This window comes from Mauremys mutica, chromosome 5 (assembly GCF_020497125.1).
Source record: "Mauremys mutica isolate MM-2020 ecotype Southern chromosome 5, ASM2049712v1, whole genome shotgun sequence".
Lineage (NCBI taxonomy): Eukaryota > Metazoa > Chordata > Testudines > Geoemydidae > Mauremys > Mauremys mutica.
In genome coordinates, this window is record NC_059076.1 from 446 (window position 1) to 18,591 (window position 18,146).

The window sequence follows — 18,146 nt, forward strand, 5'->3', positions numbered from 1 at the left end:
GCACCACCGGTGGCTGGGGCTGGCCACGCCGCTGCCACCACGCAGCACAGAGACCGGGTCAGGACGGGCTCTGCAGCTGCATTGCCCCAGGAGCTCACAGCCCTGCTGCCCGGAGGATTGCGCCGGCAGCGGAGTGAGCGAGCTGAGGCTGCAGGGGAGGGGGGACAGCAAGGGAGGGGCCGGGGTAGCATCCCGGGCCAGGAGCTCAGGGGCCGGGCAGGAGGGTCCCGTGGTCCGGATATGGCCCGTGGGCCATAGTTTGCCCACCCCTGCTCTAACCCCAACCCTGTGCTGGTGCTCCTGAAAATACGGCCTTTGAACAGTATCTATTTACAGTGCTATGGGATGGTCCCGTGAGAGCTCAGGTTGGCAGCATCCCGCTCATCACCGCAGCTGATATTCGGGAGTGATTTCTATGCCAACAGGTATCTGCCTGCATGTGGGTGCACAATTAACTGCAGTGAGTGATTACTTTAATTGTCTCAGCACCAGGAGCATGGACATAGTGCTCGTCTCTGGGAGCTGCTGCTGGGCTGCAGAGTTGCTTCATTGCCATGTAATTTCCTTTCAGTAGTTTGGAAGGCGGAAGGCTGAAGACTATTGATTCTAATCCAAAATTCCTGCTTGGTGTCTTCACAGAGGAAGTCAAACATTCCTTGAACCGGCTGTACCATGGTCCCTGCATTCTCAGCCAGGAGCCCTGGGTGGGGCAGATGCCAAAAGGAAGGAGGAGGAAACTGGAGAGAGGGAGAAGGAAGATGTGATAACAGCTGCTAAAAAGGAGAGAAGCTGGGATCATGCTCAGGTACTTGTTTTCTGTTCTCCTAACACTGCTCAGAAGCGCATAACTTCGGGGCGGGGGGGCAGTTGCAAAGACTCTGTGCTGAATGGGGCCAGTGTTTGATAAATTGAAACATGAATTGGAAAAAGCCATTTGATTTTTAAAGGCTCCTTTTGTCTATGTTTTGGAGAAGCCATACAACTCAGGAGAGCAACCTTCTTGAGAGGAAGGATAGTCTGAAGTACTAGCATGGGACTTGGGGGATCAGGGCTCTGTTCTGAGCCGTACCACCCTCTCTCTCTATAGTAATGAGCAAGTCGCTTTGTTTTTCTGTGCCTCAGTCTCCCTTCTGTAAAATGGGGATTATAATGCTTCCTTTCTTATCCTTTGTGTGTCTGTCTGTCTAGACCGTGAGCTCTTTGGGGCAGGGACTGTCTCTCAGTTCAGCTCTGTGCGTGTGCACTGCCTGGCACAATGGAGCACAATCTCTCAGTCTGGGACTCCGGAACAGGCTGCTGAGCTAAATATCTATTATCCACACATGTCACTGGCATGCTTAACGCCTGAGCCAAAAGCCATTCAAGTTACTGGAAAGACTTCCATTGAGTCCAGTGGAGTTTGGGTTAGGTCCTTAGTTGTTACTGTTGTGTAGAATTGCAAGTATAGGGTGTGGCTACACTTACGGTTTGCAGCGCTGGTCATCCAGCTGTGCAGGGCCAGCGCTGGTGTGTGGCCACACTCACAGCTACCAGCGCTGGTGTGTGGCCACATTTGCAGTATTTGCAGCACTGTTGGGAGTGATGCATTATGGGCAGCTATCCCAGCGTTCAAGTGGCCGCAACGTGCTTTTCAAAAGAGGGGGGTGGAGTGGGGTCTAGTGTGACGGAGCGGGGGGAAAGAGAGAGGGGATTTTTGGAGCCAACACTGTGTGTTTAGCTTCCTGCATTGAAAAATCAGAACATGTTTCCAACCCCTTAGTCTTAACTCTTAATTGCAAACAGCCTGCAGCCAACACGACTCCCCGCTGTTTCACTCCCTCCCTGCCTCTCATTTGATTGTTTACAGCCAGGTACAGATGATCACAGCAAACAGGAGCTCTGTTTGTTTTTTAGATAAGCAATGGTTCATAACAAAACAAAGAGAGGCTGCATAACAAAACAAAGAGAGTAATTTATAAAAGCATTCTGGGATACATCCTTATACCCTGGAGGCCAATCACAGCGCTGGTGTGTGGCCACACTTGATGACCAGCGCTGCAGCACCAGCGCTGGAATCCTTATTCCCCATGCTGAGTGAGGTGTACAGCCAGCGCTGCAGCCAGGGAGTTGTAGCACTGGAAGTGCCCTGCAGGTGTGGCCACTTACTAATTGCAGCGCTGGTGGAGGCTTTCCAGCGCTGCAACTCGCCAGTGTAGCCATACCCTATGTGTCTAAAACCACATGTGGCTCTGTCATCAGTGTAGAAAAGCAAGGTAACTCGCTTAAGGCTTGGTTTTGGCCACATCGAGCCTGAGTCGACAGCAAGGCATCCATGAGGTGACCTCAGTGTTGCCAGCTCTCATGGGTTTTATTGCAAGTCTTCTAACATGTGGTGGTTTTCTTAGTCTCAACTCTGGAGTCATGGGATTAGGTGAGAAGCTCAGCTTTATTCTCTCACTGAAGGAGATTTCTGTTTCTCATGAGAGGAGCTTAAAACATGATCACTAAAAGCTCAAAAACCAGAAGGGAAAGAATCTCCACCCCCCCAATTTTTTTAAATCTTGTGATTTGTAAGACACTCTCATGGTTTGTCAAACCCTTCAGTGTTTTCTGAACGCCTGAGACTGTCAGTCCTGAGATGAGACACAGGCCAAGATGTGGGATGGTCATTGTGCTGTCTAAGGCTTGTCCTTTTTTTTACATCTCCATTGTTCTAATAACTGACATGAGAACGATTTTTCACCTGGGAAAGGTGCATGACTTCCATTTCCATGTCTCTGTCTGAGCAGAGCAGGGAGAGACGCCTGGGTTAATATTTAAGGGGGAATAATGGTTCTGAGGAAGGGGATGCCAAGGAAGTCCCACAGTGGCGTTCCGGAAGAGCATTATCGCCCATGCCGACGGAGGTGGCTCTGACCTCCACATTCAGTTCTGTGCGAGAGGGTTCAGAGATAAGCCCGGCTGTGTTTGTCTCAAAGTACAAGAAACCATGATAACGCGGCTCGATAACAGGGATTCTGGCTGCTGGCAAACTCTCTCAGCAAGCAGAGACAACGGTTTCCAATTATTGATCCATAGTACTGACATGGTGCCTGTCACCACAGGATCCGAGCACCTCGCACTCTTCAACACACTAATCCTCCTAGTAGCTTGTGAGGTAGGGCACTGCTGTTATCCCCATTGCATGGCTGGGGGGCTGAGGCACAGAGGGGCTAAGTGAATTGCCCAAGCTCACACAGGGAGTCGGTGGCAGAGCAGACACTTGAATCTGGGTCTCCCAAGTCCTAACCCCGAGACCTTCCTTCCTCTCCATTCAGCCACTGCCTTTAGGAGGGCCAGGCCTTGGTTATGGAGACTATTGCAGGAGAGTTGCATTCAGAGGGCGGGGCTCTAGAATGCAGAAGGGGATACGTGCAGCGCTCTTTCAGGTTACAGGGATCCCTTCCTCCTTATCTCTCTAAGTCAGAGGTCAGGGGTGTCCAAGGCTCTAGTTGTGAGGTCCTCAGACCCCCCCCCCCCCACACATGGTGTAGGGACTAAGGGTCGCCCCAATCTCAGTGAGATGCAGTAGAAGGGAATGCTGGGCTTGGGGCTCAGGCACTGGAATGGGGCTCATGAGAGCTGTGGCCTGGTCCCATCTTTGCCACACAGTCCGTGTGTGTCCCAGGGCGAGTCACCTAATCTGCCTGTCTCAATTCCTCAGCTGGGGATGCTGGTTCTGTCCGTCAGCCACCCTTTGCCTCTCTTGTCTCTCTACGCTGTAAACTCAGCAGCGCAGGGACCGTCTCTCACTTCGTGCAGCGCCTAGCACAATCAGACCTCGGCCTTGAGTGGGGACCAAGTCCATGTGAGGATGAACTGCGGGGTCTGGAATAAACGACGGGTGTGAGATTCCCAAGCGGGGAGCAGTGGATCCAGGGACCAGCCGTGAGATGGGCACTAAAAGGGCCACCGCATTCTAACTATCTGGAGATATTAAAAAGTGTGATTTTAAACGAAACCTCCAGCATGACGTTTAAGCATGAGGGCCAGAGCTGGGCCGACGTGTATACGGCCCGTGGAGGAATGGGAAGAGCTCCAGTGCTAACGCTGGGGTTGTTTGCCATTGAACGTCTAGGCTGCTCCCACTAATGGCAGAGACGTGCAGCAGATGTTGGCCGATTCCAAGGCTCAGACGAGGAAGTACGACTTTCAGCAGGTAAGCAGTGAGCCCGCGTGCTTTTCACACGCCCAGGCAGGGGGCTAGAGTCTGCTCTGCAGCCCTTCGAGCAGAGCTGGCCAGGGACGTTCACCCAGCCTAGGTGGCTCCTCAGGACCCACAGCCGGCATAATAGCTCCCGGGGTGGTTACATCTCTTAAGAGCTAGGTAGCAAGAACCATTGTCCCACCCCAGACAGGCATAATGTCTCTGGCCTCCACTATGCAGGGCACCGCCTCCATGGGTGCTCTGGAAAAATGATAGTGCATGCTCAGCACCCACCAGCCACAGCTGTTCCCCGCCCCGCTCATCACCTTCCAACAGGCAATAGGGGGCGGAACCACTACCAAACAGCTGTCTGGCGGCTCAGGGAGGGATTTGGGGGAAGTGGGTGGCAGGGGTCTCGGGGAGGGGGCAGAGTGGGGGGTGGGAAGAGGCAGAGTGAAGATGGGGCCTTGGGGGAAGGGGCGGAGTGGGGGCCAGGCATTGGGGCAAGCGGGGGTTGAGCACCCTCGAAGAAAAGGAAAAGACAGCGTCTGTGCCCACCATGATTGAAACCCCGTGCCCCATCCTGCAGCAGTGAGTTCCACTGACTGCTTCTACGCTGCATCAGAATGCCTTTTATCCTCAAACTGCCGGCCTCACACTGCAGCTGGCAGCCCAGGTTTCGGGCTAGCAAAGGAGGGGCCGGCCCTTTTTCAGCACATCCGTCGTCTCAGCAGAGTCCCCTCTAATTCTCCTCTCCAAGCTAAATAACCCCACTTTTGCAGTATTACAGTTTTGCCAGCCAGTCGCGCTGTAAAGTAGCTCCTGCCCTTCTCTGGCCCGCTCCGATCTCCGCTCTCTCTCATGAGTTAAAGTAACCAAGACTGGGACTCGGGACGGTAGCAGGGGACGCACTGTTGTCCCACAGGCCCTTGCAGCATGTTCACGCTTCATAGATTTCCTGTGTGCCGCTGTGCCCAGGGCAGATACAGCCAAAGAGCTTTTCCAGGCTGACTCCAAACTCTCTCTCCTCCACAAGCAGCTCTGAACCTGTTGCAGGAGGATCTTAAAGCAAAGCTGGCAATGGACAAGGGGCTCCATGTGTCACGGGGTGTGAGTGAAACAAGAATCAATAGGATATTGTAAGGTCTCAGTGAGCCCCAGAATGGGGCCTTGCAGGTCTTTGGCAGCTGTTCTGGTCTGTGTGGGGGAGTGGGCTGGTCCTGAGCCTGCTGAGGATAAAACAGCCCCCTCCACTCCCTCCCGGGGAGCGCTCCTTGGCCACAGCTCAGGATGTGGCCTTTAGAGTCATTTACTGTCACATCCTACCCCTCGAGCTCAGCCTGCCCTGGCCTGATGATCTGCGTAGCCTGTGCCCACGAATGGACCTGGGCTCCCAGGTAGCGGGGAGGAGGGAGGTCGGTGTGTTGGGGAACCCCACTTATTTCACAGGAGACCCTAAAGAAACGAATCCCTGGAGACCAGAGACTGCTCAAGGCAGTCAGCAGAAACCAAGCCGGGCACCAGGCAGTACACACATTGTCTCCTAACAGGGGAAGGAATTAGCAAGGAGGAGGCCCGGAGGGATGAGAGCATCTGCGGAGAGGGCGCTGCACACTAACACCGACCGGAAGGAGGCCCAGGAGGCAGGGCAGAAATCGGACAAGGACGATCCCGAGTGGCAGGAATCCTGTAAGAGATGCTGGTGTCTCCCCTTCCTTTAACTGGTCTGATTCTTCTGTGGAATCGGAGCTGGTCACTTGGCTGATGTACGGGGGCCTCTCTTGATTAATGCAGCGTCACTAGATAGCTAAGCTGGCCCAGTGTCACCCGGCTCTGTAGCATGAAGACTACAGGTGGTTAGGAAAGGGGGGTATTGTCCCATGGGAAATATGGATGTTTTGAAATTAGGTTCCATTCAGAATTGAAGCAGAAGGTCAAACTGTCAAAAAATTTCATGGAACAAAAAATTCTAAGACGTTTTGGCTGGGAAGGTGCTTGGATACTTTCAGCCCTGCAGTGTGTCCGGGGGGCTGGCTCTGTGGGGCAGGGCCGAGCTGCCCCCGCTGTCTAGGACTGTGGGTCCATATTGATTCCTGAACTCTGCTAGTGCTCTGGGGCGGGTGTCTCCTGCTGTGCCTTGCGAGGGGGCATTGCCCCACGGTTAGTGGTCGAGGGCCAGAAGCTGCCGTGTCCCTGGGTGTCCAGGAGAGGGTGATGGTGTATTACAAATATGTCTCACTTCCAGCTAGGATGAAGTTAGGCCATACCAAGGCAACTAAGTAACTGGCCTGATTGTCAAAGTACTGAGCAGCTAGCAGCTCCCAACTGGCTGTGTCATATTTGTGAAAATCAGGTGCTACTTAGGTGACTAAATCCCCCCAGGCGGTGCCTGCACTGGCCCTCACCCATCCCCGGTAGCACACCCATTGGCATCAGTCCTGTGCCGGGGCATTTTACGCCAGCCTTATGCCACCGTACCCCGGCTTGGCGCTTCTCACCCTACTTCCACCAGCTCTGGAGTCAGCGCTACGCAGCAGTGCACTGCGACCAAGGTCGTCGTCGCCCTGGAAACTAGTCACTTTCAAAAGTAGTTTGAGAGCCTACAACAGCCCTTAAATCCCCCGCTGGTGTGTGTGTGTGTGCGAGAGGGAGACTATACAGCAGTGGTGCACAAACTTTTCCTGTCATTCCCTCCCTTACCGGTAATGAAATCGGTCTGCACCCCCCGCCCATTGCTGCACAGCCAAGGTGTGCTCAGGAGAGAACCGGGGATGGGGGAGGAGCTGGGTCTAGAGGTGGCCTCAGGGCACGATCTAGCCCATATGAAATAGGCAACTCCTTAGCTTCAGCGAGCCTGGCGGGGTGTAGAGGGGCAGTGGGTTTCAACGCCTCCCTTCTGTTCCAGTGAGGAAATCCAAAGCCGCTGACGAGCGGAGACGCTCCATTGCCAAGCAGGCCAGGGACGACTACAACAGGCTGTCGCTGCAAGGGATCCGCAAAGGGAAGGTAGCCGAAGTCTCCAAGAATTTTGGGAGCAAGGAGCAGAGCTTGCCCCCCCGTCCTTCCCTTCCACCCAAGCCTAAAACCCTAAACTCTGGGGGAGCCAATGGGAGGCCCCACAGGTAAGAACTGCCCCCGGTGATGAAAGTGTCTGGGATCTTTCTGTTGTGGGACGGGGAGGGTAGGGGTGGTCCTAGGCCTTAGAGATTAGTAACCTTCATACACTACCATGACACCTTTCATCAGACACGAGCTGTCTACGCTGCATGCGCTTCCAAGGCAAGGTGCTCTGGACGGGACAGATCTATTCCTTATTAGCCTGGGACCATCTCCTCTGAGATTCCCCTTGCAGCCGAGATCTGCTGGGGCCCCACAAGACAGGAACAGCTGGCAGGGTGCCCCCCTGGGTTTGGGAACTTGTCCTCCCCTTAGTTTGAAATAGTCCCAGTCGCTGACCTGCCAGCCATGCTGCAAGGGCCCCGTGCTCTCCCGGCTGTGCAATGGCTCTAGGGGCGGATCTCGTATGTTTTGCTGCTGGCCGCTGTGGGCATGTTGATTAACAATTGAGAGTGAGTGATACATAGAGCCAGCCAACAATTATGCTCGGCTTTTCTTCTCCATGGAAAGTGGCTCTGTGACGAAGTGGAAATCTTCACAACTTTTCTCTCTAGTTTTGTCAATTTTTAGTTTGATAAAAAAAATGAAGTTCTTTGGGTTTGGCAAAAAATCCAGGGAATTTCAAAGAGAAATTCTGGCCAGCTTGTGTGTTCAGCAGAATTTTCCCCAGGGGAGAGGGAATAAATCCTCTCCTAGCCGGCTCTAGCTGCAGGTCCGTGTCCCAGCTGTCTATTTAAGAATTCTCCATGAGCTCCTAGAGCCAGGCAGAAGTGCCCCTTTCAATGGATGTGGGTAGCTCCAATAATACAATGATTTCAAATGACCCCGGCGTATTAGGCTCGCTTTAATCCATCTAACCAGAGAGCATCCACGCCCCAAGATCTAAGCAGCTGCTCTTTGGCAAAGCTAACTTAGGTCCTCAGGCCTAGACTCTCGAAGGTATTTAGGTGCCTAACTGCAAGTGGTTTTGATGGGAGTTAGTTGCCTACATACCTTTACTGTGATGAGCCGTGATGAAGAACCTGTAGAGAACAGAACTTGGATTCTGGGTTGTGACCTCACTGGACAAACCACGAGTCTCTTGGAACCGCAGGAATCCGGGCGTGCAGAGGACCATCTCCACTTCCACCCAGGAGAGCATCATCAGGTGGTTTAAAGAAGAGCAGTTTCCTCTTCAGGCTGGTTATGAGAAATCCACGGACAGGATAGCACCCTGGTTCCACGGTGAGTGCCGCAGCGTCCCAGCCCCTCTCCTGCCCTTAGGAAAGCCATCCCAGGTAGTCCATTCTCGGTCTGAGAAACGGCTCCAGACAGCATGTGCCCCAACAGCGCAATGGTAACCCACGCTGAGCACATACAACCTGCATCTCACACATCATAGTGGTGTCCCTTTGCCAAATCTTCACTGCCAGACTCATGGATAGCACCTTTCCCTTCACCCCTGCCCATCATGACCAGCCTCCCACTAGTGGAAAATCTTCAGCTGGATCCTCAACTTCACTTGAAATCTGTGGAGCAGCTACATGTTTAAAACTGGATCAGGGCCTAAAAGATCATTTGTCATGTGGTGCCGACACTTGGGCTGCAAGCTCTTTGGGGTAGGAACTGCCTGCTAGTTCTGTGTTTGTGCAGCACCTAGCGCACTGGTGCGCTGGTCCATACTGGGGCACTTAGGCCCTACCACAATACAAATAATAGACACCATGTAAAGAGAGTGTCAAGGCACAAGAGGCATACGGGGTAGAGCGATGACCCAGAGCGGGTAGGAACAAATTTGACCAACCTCTTCCACTCCATTAAAGACAGTGACTGTAGAGTGCTTTGCTAGGAGTCCCTGTCAGCAAGCAGATCTAGCCAGGAAGGCAGCATGGTACAGTGCAGAGGGTGCAGGCCTGGCACTTGGGAGCCCTGCTGGGGGACCTTGGCCAAGTCACTTCCCCTCTCTGCCCCTCTCATCGGGCAGACGGGGCTCATCGGCCATGGCAGACAAGCCACGTGGGAGAAGGAAAATGATTTCAAACCAAGAGCGTCAGGCCTGGCCAGCTGTTTTGTAAATGTTGTGCCAATCACACAGGGTCCGTGGGTCTGCAGTGCCCCCCCCCAGTGCGACAAAGCCAAGGAAGGAGACAGAAAAGGAGGCGCGTGTTTCCCACCCCACTAGGAGGGCATTCCCCGTTAGTCCATTCTTCTGGATGGAAACTTGTGCCCAAACGGCAAATGTAATTCACAGCTCGATACTTCTGGCCTAAAAGACCTTCCACATTCTGTACACGAGGTGCTGCTTTCTAAGCTAAGCCTCAGCAGGGCGCTTGGCAGGTGGCAGTGCCATCAAGAGTAGGGAGCCAGCGTGGGACTCAGCAGACTGGGTTCTGTTCCTCTGTCACTGACCTGGGGAAATGACGTCTCCCCTCTTTGCCTCCGTCTCCTACCAGTAAAATGGGGTCAACTCCGTCAACTACTTTGAGATCTGCAGCTGAAAAGAGCCAAGGGTTGTATTTATTATACCACTAAGGGAACACGTGAGCCCTAGCACGTGTCCTGGCTTAAGGAGGTGGGTGGGGGTGGCCATGGAGAAGCTGATCCAACAATTCTAGACCAAGCAAAAGCAACAAATCGTAACAATGTTAATATCATTGGGTCCCTTTAGTGCGCACTTCAGTGAGGAGCGTTTGCTTGGTAGAGCATATCTGCCATCATGTAATATTAATGCACGTTGCACCTACGGGTACGTTTACACTGCAGTCGGGCAGCCCTACCTGCACTAGCTATAATCTAGGTAGTGTGGCTAAAAATAGTAGTGACGGGGGGAACCCTGGCTCCCTGCTCGTGGCCTGCAGTGCTGTGACGTCACTGCTTTGAGTCATGCTAACTGGATTGAAAGTAGCGGCCTGCCCGGGCAGCAGTCACACCTCTCACTGCAGTACAGACATCTCCTGAGTCACTAGATCCCATGCGTCGTGCACTCACCGCACATGGGCGCGAGCGGAGTTGTTCTCTGGGCTGATGTGACAGCCAGCACTAACAGGACCAACTAACGTGCAATGAAAGACTCTGCAGGTGCAACGAGAATGTTAAGCAATTGAGCTCCGTAGACAACAGAATAGGTGCAAGCATCTCTGCTAGCCGTGTGCTCGGTCTCTTTACTTGGCTCACCCTGTCAGAGCGTTTCCGGGAGAGGAGTCAGCAGTTAAAAGAAAGTATAAACCGTAGGTAACGGTATGGCTACACTTGCAGATGTGCAGCGCTGGGAGTTACAGCTGCTTTCGTACAGCTGTGTAGGGACAGCGCTGGTGTGTGGCCACACTCACAGCTACCAGCGCTGCAGTGTGGCCACATTTGCAGCATTTGCAGTGCTGTTGGGAGTGATGCATTATGGGCAGCTATCCCAGCGTTCAAGTGGCAGCAACGTGCTTTTCAAAAGAGGGGGGTGGGGTGGAGTGTGACAGGGAGTAGGGGAGAGAGGGAGAGTGGATTTTTGGAGCCGACACTGTGTATCAGCTCCCTGCCTTGCAAAATCTGAAAATTTCCCCGACCCCTTACTCTTAACTGCAAACAGCCTGCAGACCAGATAAGCAGCTGCTCCAATGGGACTCCCTTTCTCCGCCCCGCTGTTTCTCTCGTCAAGCAAACACTCATCCCCCTGCCTGCCTCATTCACAGCAAGGTAGTGGGTTTATCTCATTTGATTGTTCACAGTCAGTTACAGATTGATCACAGCAAACAGGAGCTGTGTTTGTTTTTTAGATAAGCAGCTCCCGGAGCCCCAAGTTCACAACAAAACAAAGAGAGGCATCATAACAAAACAAAGAGAGTAATTTAGTTAAAAGCATTCTGGGATATCTCCTAATACCCTGGAGGCCAATAACAGCGCTGGTGTGTGGCCACACTTTACGAGCAGCGCTGTAGCACCAGCGCTGCAATTGTTATACCCCAAGCAGACCAGGTGTACAGCCAGCGCTGCAGCCAGGGAGTTGCAGCGCTGGATGTGCCCTGCAGGTGTGGACAGTTACTAACTGCAGCGTGGAAAGCCTCCACCAGCACTGCAGCTCTCAAGTGTAGCCATACCCTAAGTGTGGGCTTCTGTAATTCCAATGTCTTTCAGTATGTGCAGACTTTAACAGCAGCCTCCTCTAGCTAGCTAAGGTCAGGGCCGGCTTTAAGCCGATTCCCCGGAATCGGGCCCCGCGCCTAAGAGGGCTCTGCCCTTTAGGCGTCTTTTTAATTTTTTTTACTCACCTGGTGGCGGGGAGGGGGTCTGCTCCAGGTCTGTGGCGGGGGGGGGGGGGTGTTCCACTCCGGGGCTTCGGCAGTGAGGGGGGTCCTTCGGTGCCGCGGAAGACCCGGAGCAGACCCCCCCCGCCGCTGAAGTCCCGCCGAAGCCCCAACCGCCGCCGGGTGTTCGAATGAGGCCCTGCCGTTCATAAAGCTGGCCCTGGCTAAGGTACTTATCTGCCTCCCTTCTTATCCCCCTTACCTGGCCATGCCAGCTGGCCTGCCGCGCACCTCCTGCTAGCCCAGCCGTGTGAGCTGGGCCGCGATCTGGCCTGGAGCAAAGTGGTTAGGTTGTGAAATGCTTCTGAGACGTACAGCATGATGTAAATGCTACGGATTAGTTTAAAGGGTTATAACAGAATCCGTCTTAGCATTGTTACATTCAGCCATCTGCTGTCCCCAAACCGCTTCTCCCCTGTAAGCGCTTTGGTTTGCTTTCGGCAGGTATCGTAACCCTCAGGCAAGCAGAGGAGCTCCTGAGCAAATCGGTGCCCGGGAGCTTTCTGATCCGGGTCAGTGAGAAAATCAAAGGCTACGCACTCTCCCTTCTGTCCCTGGAGGGCTGCAAGCACTTTCTAATAGATGCCTCCAGCAACTCCTACAGCTTCCTGGGAGTGGACCAGTTGCAGCATTCGACACTGGCCGACCTTGTCAACTACCACAAGGTGAGCCCCTCTCAATGCTTGCAGTGACAATTCATCTTTGTCATTGGCCTAAAGCTCTTTGGGGCGGAGGCCGTCCCTTTGGTTGTACAGCACCCAGCACAGGCTACCTTAATGCAAATGAAAGCCACCAGCAGGCAGAGGCAAGTTTATCAGCAAACCAGCTTTTCTGGTCACCTTGGTACATGATTAGGGACTGTCCCTACATTTTCCCTTCCATGAACCAAGTGTGTGCTGGGAACTGTTGGGTTACAGAGCAATAAATCAGCTTCTGTTTGATAAAAGCGAGGCACCGCATGCAGCAAAGGCAGCGCAGAGCAGCGTGGAGTGAAACGGGCTGGGCCTCTCTTCAGTATAGCTTCCCGTTGCTTTGGATTCAGGAGTCAGCATTTCTCATGTGCCGAGCTCCACCCGAGGGTCTCAGTTAGTGGAGATAATGAAGGTCATTTGTGGTGAGCAGAGGGCCAGTAGAAGGAGTGTGTGTTTGGGGTGGGGGATGCCCAGGTGCAGCATCCAGGTCAGCAGCACATCAGTCCCAGCGCGAAGGCATAGGTGGCACTTATTCGGCCACTGGCCTTGTGCTGCCCCTCTGCACAGGACTGGATTTCCCCAGCTGAGCGCTTCTAAAACATTTGGCTGCTCTGAGAAGGGGTTTCCTGGGGCTCTGCAGTCTGGTTTTTGGCTCGCGATAATCAGACAAGACAGCCAACTTGTAAAGCCATTCGTTCTCCTGGTGTTCAGAGCAAGAATGGAAGCAGATCTTGTCTCCACGGGATTCCCACGTCGCCGGAGTCACTTGGTGAGGGTGCAGCTCCTACTGACAGCGCCAACCCACTGCAGAAAACTTGTTTTCAAGCCCATTTCAGTGAGAAATAATTTGTTGGTGTTCAGGGAAGCTCACCACTGGGCTGAGAGCTGGCACAAAACCAACGTGCTTGTTCCACCTACATTCTCAGAACAGGGCACTTACATGCTGCCTAGGCCTCATCCGGTCCCTCTCCCTGGGGTGAATTTCACCCCACATTAAATGAGCTGTGCATGAAACTCCCTTAAATACCACCACCCTTCTCAAAAAGACGCTCCGGCTAGCGAAGCCAGCAGTGGTGCAAAGAGAAACCTTGGTGTCTTTGGATTCTCCCCTGCCCCAGCACGGTGCTTTAACAGATGAGAATCCATTTGCTGCTACTGAGCAAGACAGAGGAGCAGCAGCAGCAGCAAGTGGGGGCGTGTGAAGGGAACGGGGGGAGGGCAGTGTAATTGGGTTAATTGGCTCACTTTTGTGTCTCCTTGGTAAGCCAGGGGAGGTAGATCATGGCTGGCTTGGTGCCTTGCAGTACCTGTGGGGCAGCAGAGGGAGAAGACAGTCCCTCCCCCAAAGTGGTGACCGGCTGGCGGGAGGCTGCTGCTGCCCAGAAAGAGGCAGGGCCCAGTGGTAAAGCTCCTCTCAATCTGAGGGTGTTGGATGTTGTCATTTGAAGTGTGAGGTGAGGCCCGCTCAAGGCAATACAGGCCCAGACCCAAAGCCTGCAGACATCGATGGGAGCCTTGCACTGACTCTGGCAGGCTTTGAACTGAGCCCGAACCATATCAATGACAGATGATTGGCCTAAGTCACAATTGTGCTGGCTCAGAGGCCATGGAAAGACGTCTCTTGCCCCTAACAGGCTGTCAGTCAGTGCAACTGTGTTAATTTCAGACTGTGGCGTTTAACCAATGTCCTTTGGCCAACAGGAGGAGCCCATCACTTCTTTGGGGAAGGAGCTGCTGCTTTACCCATGTGGCCAACAGGGTCCGGAACCTGACTACCTTGATCTCTTTGAGTGAAAGCCTCCGTTCCCACCTTGTGACACACGCCCGTGCCTCCCCCTGAATGAACAGATGAATGGGTGTCTGAGAGACGGACCCCCCAATGCCCAGCCAGCACCGATCAAGTGAAATCCTCTGCACAAGTGTCCATATGTGAAAATGTTTAGCACCAAAGCAGCGAAACGGCAATTAGTGCTGGGCGCTGCTCTCTGTTAGCAGCAGCAGCCGCAGCATTCAGCAGCCTAGCAAGCCATGAAGGAGCGCTAGCAGCTTCAGCCTTATTGTTGTAGGGTTAGCTCAGGAACAAAGCTGTTGAGGGAAGGTACTGCCATGTGTTAGTTTGTGTAAATGACTCTGGGCTGTCTCTGATTAAGCTGCATTTTGCCCTCAACTACTGCAGCATAAATTGCCATTAAAGGGATGTTGTGGGATGTTTGCCAGAGGTGCAGTGAAATTAGTATTTTAAACTCTGTTCAAAGGGGGTGAAGCCACATCAAGGAGGGGACCTGGCCCCTCGTGGTAAGGTGCATAATTGCAGATCAGTCCTGCAAGAGGCTGAGTCCTCTGGAGTCAGTGGGAGGAGAGGTCGGTTAATGTGCTGCAGCATCGGGCCCACCATAAAATCCACCCCATGAATAGGGGCCAGCACAAGACCTGTGCAGCGCATGAACCCACATAGCCCCTTAATATAGGGCTTCAGTGGGGCTTAGTCGGTGACTAAGCTTTGTGCTGGCCCCTCTGCACGGGGGGAGGGGGAATGATGCCCTTTGGAGATGGAGGGGAACAGCAACTTCGTAAATAAAGAAACCACGTTGGAATCTGGCTGAGAAGTTTTAACCCTTGCACACAGAGCCTGGGCTATTTTACATCCAGCCTCCTGGGCAGCCTTTTACTGTTAATCGTCAGTATTACTCAACTCCAGTGTGGACGTGAACAATGAGAGATGCCTGCCAATAAAGTACACAGTCTCTTTTCCGTAATGTAACTGTTTATTGAAGTCCTGCAAATCACAGAAGGCACATTTCCGAGCTAACTGCTCATGCTGAATGTAGCTGGGCCTTCTACTTTTTCTTTGACATAACAGCTGAGCTTGTAGTATTTGTCCTGAGAGCTGCAGTATGAAATATCAAGGCATAGACTTGAGGAGATGCTAAAATGTGTCTTAGCATCAGTACCAGGATTGGTGGTGCATATTATGAAAATCAGATAAATTATCTCCCTCCCCTCCACTAATGACAACTTGCAAGCTCTGCAATCTTCAAAATTGTGAACAAAAAATCAGTCCAGTTTCAGTTTAAATTACCAGTTAATTTCTCTTCTTCCATGTGGCTTGGGGTTGTTCCGCACAACTTAAGAAAGCCATCAACACAAAGTCCTTCAGGTCATTTTGAAAAGAGTATCCGGCACCTTACTTCTATTCTGTGTCCTATGGAATGGGGTGGATTCGCCATCACTTGAAGTCTTCAAATCAAGGGAAGATGTGATTCTAAAAATAATGCGCTGTAGCCCAGCAACAAGAGATGGGCTTGAAGCAGGAAGGACTGGGTGAAGTTTTTATGCCCTGTGCTAAGCAGGAGGGCAAATTAGATGATCACCATGGGCATTTCTGGTCTTAAAATGTATATGCTGCATAACCACTTGCCACACGGTAGAGGCGAGCCTGCCTTCCAACCTCTAGCACACTGAACACACTTAGGATTACGTTTCATTTTTTACAGAGGCGAATGGTCGAAGCAGTACAAGTGTTTAAGAGATTGTTGCTCTCTACCAATCCTCAGCAGTTACTGATGCACTCCAGGCTCTAAAAGTTTGCATCCCGAATCATAAACACACTTACAGCTTATGGAGAGCCCACAGTTCATACTCATCAAGTGAAAAATGACCTGCCTGATCCTGCAGTGCGGGCAGAGAGCCGCTCTGAAACCTGCCAACATGCACCAGCAAAAACTGCCCTCTCGGAAAACTTAATAAAAAAAAAAAAGTCATACATGGCCACTGACTCAACCGCCTGCTTTCACCAACCTGCCAGTTACTTCAGTGCAGGACGTGTCTTTGAGCCAAATCAAGCAAAACACCTTGACATTTGTGAGTCCACAGGATTTGAAAATATCTCACTGCTTGAAGCCAACATTCCAGCACAGAGCGAGTAGCTGGCTGACTGTGGAGCCAATCAAGAATTGCGGAAAAAGGATGTTTTCCAGTTCTGGAGCAGCATGGTGACCAGATTCCCAGCTCTGGCAGCAGCCGCCCTGCGATGCTTAGCAGTACCAGGCTACGGCGTGGGCGATGAACCCTCCTCCTCATCTTGTAAAAATGTGCTTGGGGACAACAGACGCCGCGTCTAGGAATAATTTGTCAGACCAAAATGGCAACACTTTGCAAAAGGGATTTGGACAAAAATAACTGATTTTTAGTATATAGCTTTTCATTATTTTTGGTTGAAAAATGATTGCACAATATGCATCTCTAAAGGAAACACAGTTTACTTTGACAGGGCAAAGAAAACAAGTGCATTAATGTTGTGTGTAAATGTTACACTGTCAGACTTTGTTAAAGTGTCACATTGTTTGTTGCTGTCACCATACCCTGATTTTGTACATTTTTGCCATGGATGGTCTGTGAATTTTGCCTAATTTTACTGTGACAAAATCGTATCCATAACCACGGGCTTCCTGTGGAAGGTGCGAGCCTGGATCTAGTACAGGGGCGCCGCCTCCTTGCAGCACCCTCAGGATGAGTGTGGCAGCTGCTCCAGGTGTTCGAGGTGGTGTTTCCCCTCAGAGCCTTTTGCCCCTCTGCAGAGCCCAAGGCTGGGCCAGCATCTGTGCAGGGAGGCCAGGCAGCTCCAGCCCTGTTCTTGCTTTGGCGGTTTGTGTTCTCTCAGTAGCGCACCCAGGTGAAGGTGAAAGGGTCAGGGACTCAGCTCCCCAGGATCAGGAGCAGGCGTTCCCAGGAGGAGGAAGGGCACAGCTAGCATTGTACAGTTAGTGTGGATACTTTCTGTCACAGGCGCCAACTTCCCTTGGTGCCGCTGGGTGCTCGCGCCCTCCCCCCGCCCTACCCCTCTTGGATCCCTCCCCAAATCCCCACCTGAGCGCGCTGTGTTCCTCCTCCCGCAGTTGTTCTGCGGTGCAAGCGCTGGGAGGGAGGGGGAGAAGCAGGACTCAGCAGCACGCTCAAGGGAGGAGGTGGAGCGGCGGTGGAGGTGAGCTGGGGGGGCGGGGCGGGGAGCTGCTGGTGGGTGCAGAGCACCCACCAACGTTTCCCCGTGGCGCCGATCCTTTCTGTATTGTGTCTCACTGGAGCTTGTTCTGAGAGGCCGGTTTTATGTCCTATGCTGGAGGAGTGTAATTAGCAAGGATCCTGCTCTCTCTTCCCCCGCCACACCCTGCTCCTGTCCTGGCCTTGTCTAACTTCTACAGAGGTGCAAGCTGCAATTTCCAGCTGCTGCAATCAATCACAACGCCCAGAGAACAGCACAGTCCCTACCTGCAGGCTGCCTTCCTTCCCTCCTCATCCATGCAGTGCCATTGCTCTCCAAAGGGGGGCACCGCAGTGAGCAGCAGAGGGATTGAAACAGTGTTGCTGCGGCCACGGTGCAGCAGGATTACAGCACAGTCATTTAACGCTCTGCTTGCAATGGCACGAAAGGGACTGGATGAAGATACTACTCCAGGGGCAGGGGCGAGGACGGCTTAAGACTGAAAGGTGCTCAGATCCATCCTACACAGGGCACAAGCAGGGTAGGATTGTCAGGCAAATCACATTTTGGGGGGCGGGAGCTTGCGGCACACTATCTCAGACACTGCACCGTGTCTCAAGTCACCTCACAGGGGCTGTGGAGATATCTGCTGTGTACAAAGGGTGTGATTTAAATAAGCCTGTTGCTTTCTCCTCTACTGGCGCACTGATTTAGCGATCATATTTTCATAGGTTTGAAAACAGATGTCTTACGTAGCTGATTATGCAGTGTTAGCAGGCTTAGACAAACAGTTTTGGTAGGTCCTACAAATGTCTCTGAAATTCTTCCTCTAAGCATTACAGTGCTACCCCTTTGTAAAATAGCTCATTAGAATCCAAAGCCTCCCATTCGATATTCCTCCAGCACACTGAGGGTCGAGGGAT

General features: G+C 52.6%; 1 protein-coding gene across 1 annotated transcript; it reads left to right on the forward strand.

Moving 5' to 3' along the window:
• Positions 1-639: 639 nt before the first annotated feature.
• On the forward strand, positions 640-16,622 carry LOC123371156 (SH2 domain-containing protein 4A-like; the record flags this gene model as incomplete). Its single annotated transcript, XM_045018444.1, has 7 exons — positions 640-805; positions 4,097-4,177; positions 5,716-5,854; positions 7,071-7,287; positions 8,376-8,506; positions 11,998-12,218; positions 13,947-16,622. Coding segments are annotated over 7 exons (1,048 nt in total), but the record flags the coding sequence as incomplete, so codon positions are not given.
• Positions 16,623-18,146: the final 1,524 nt, after the last annotated feature.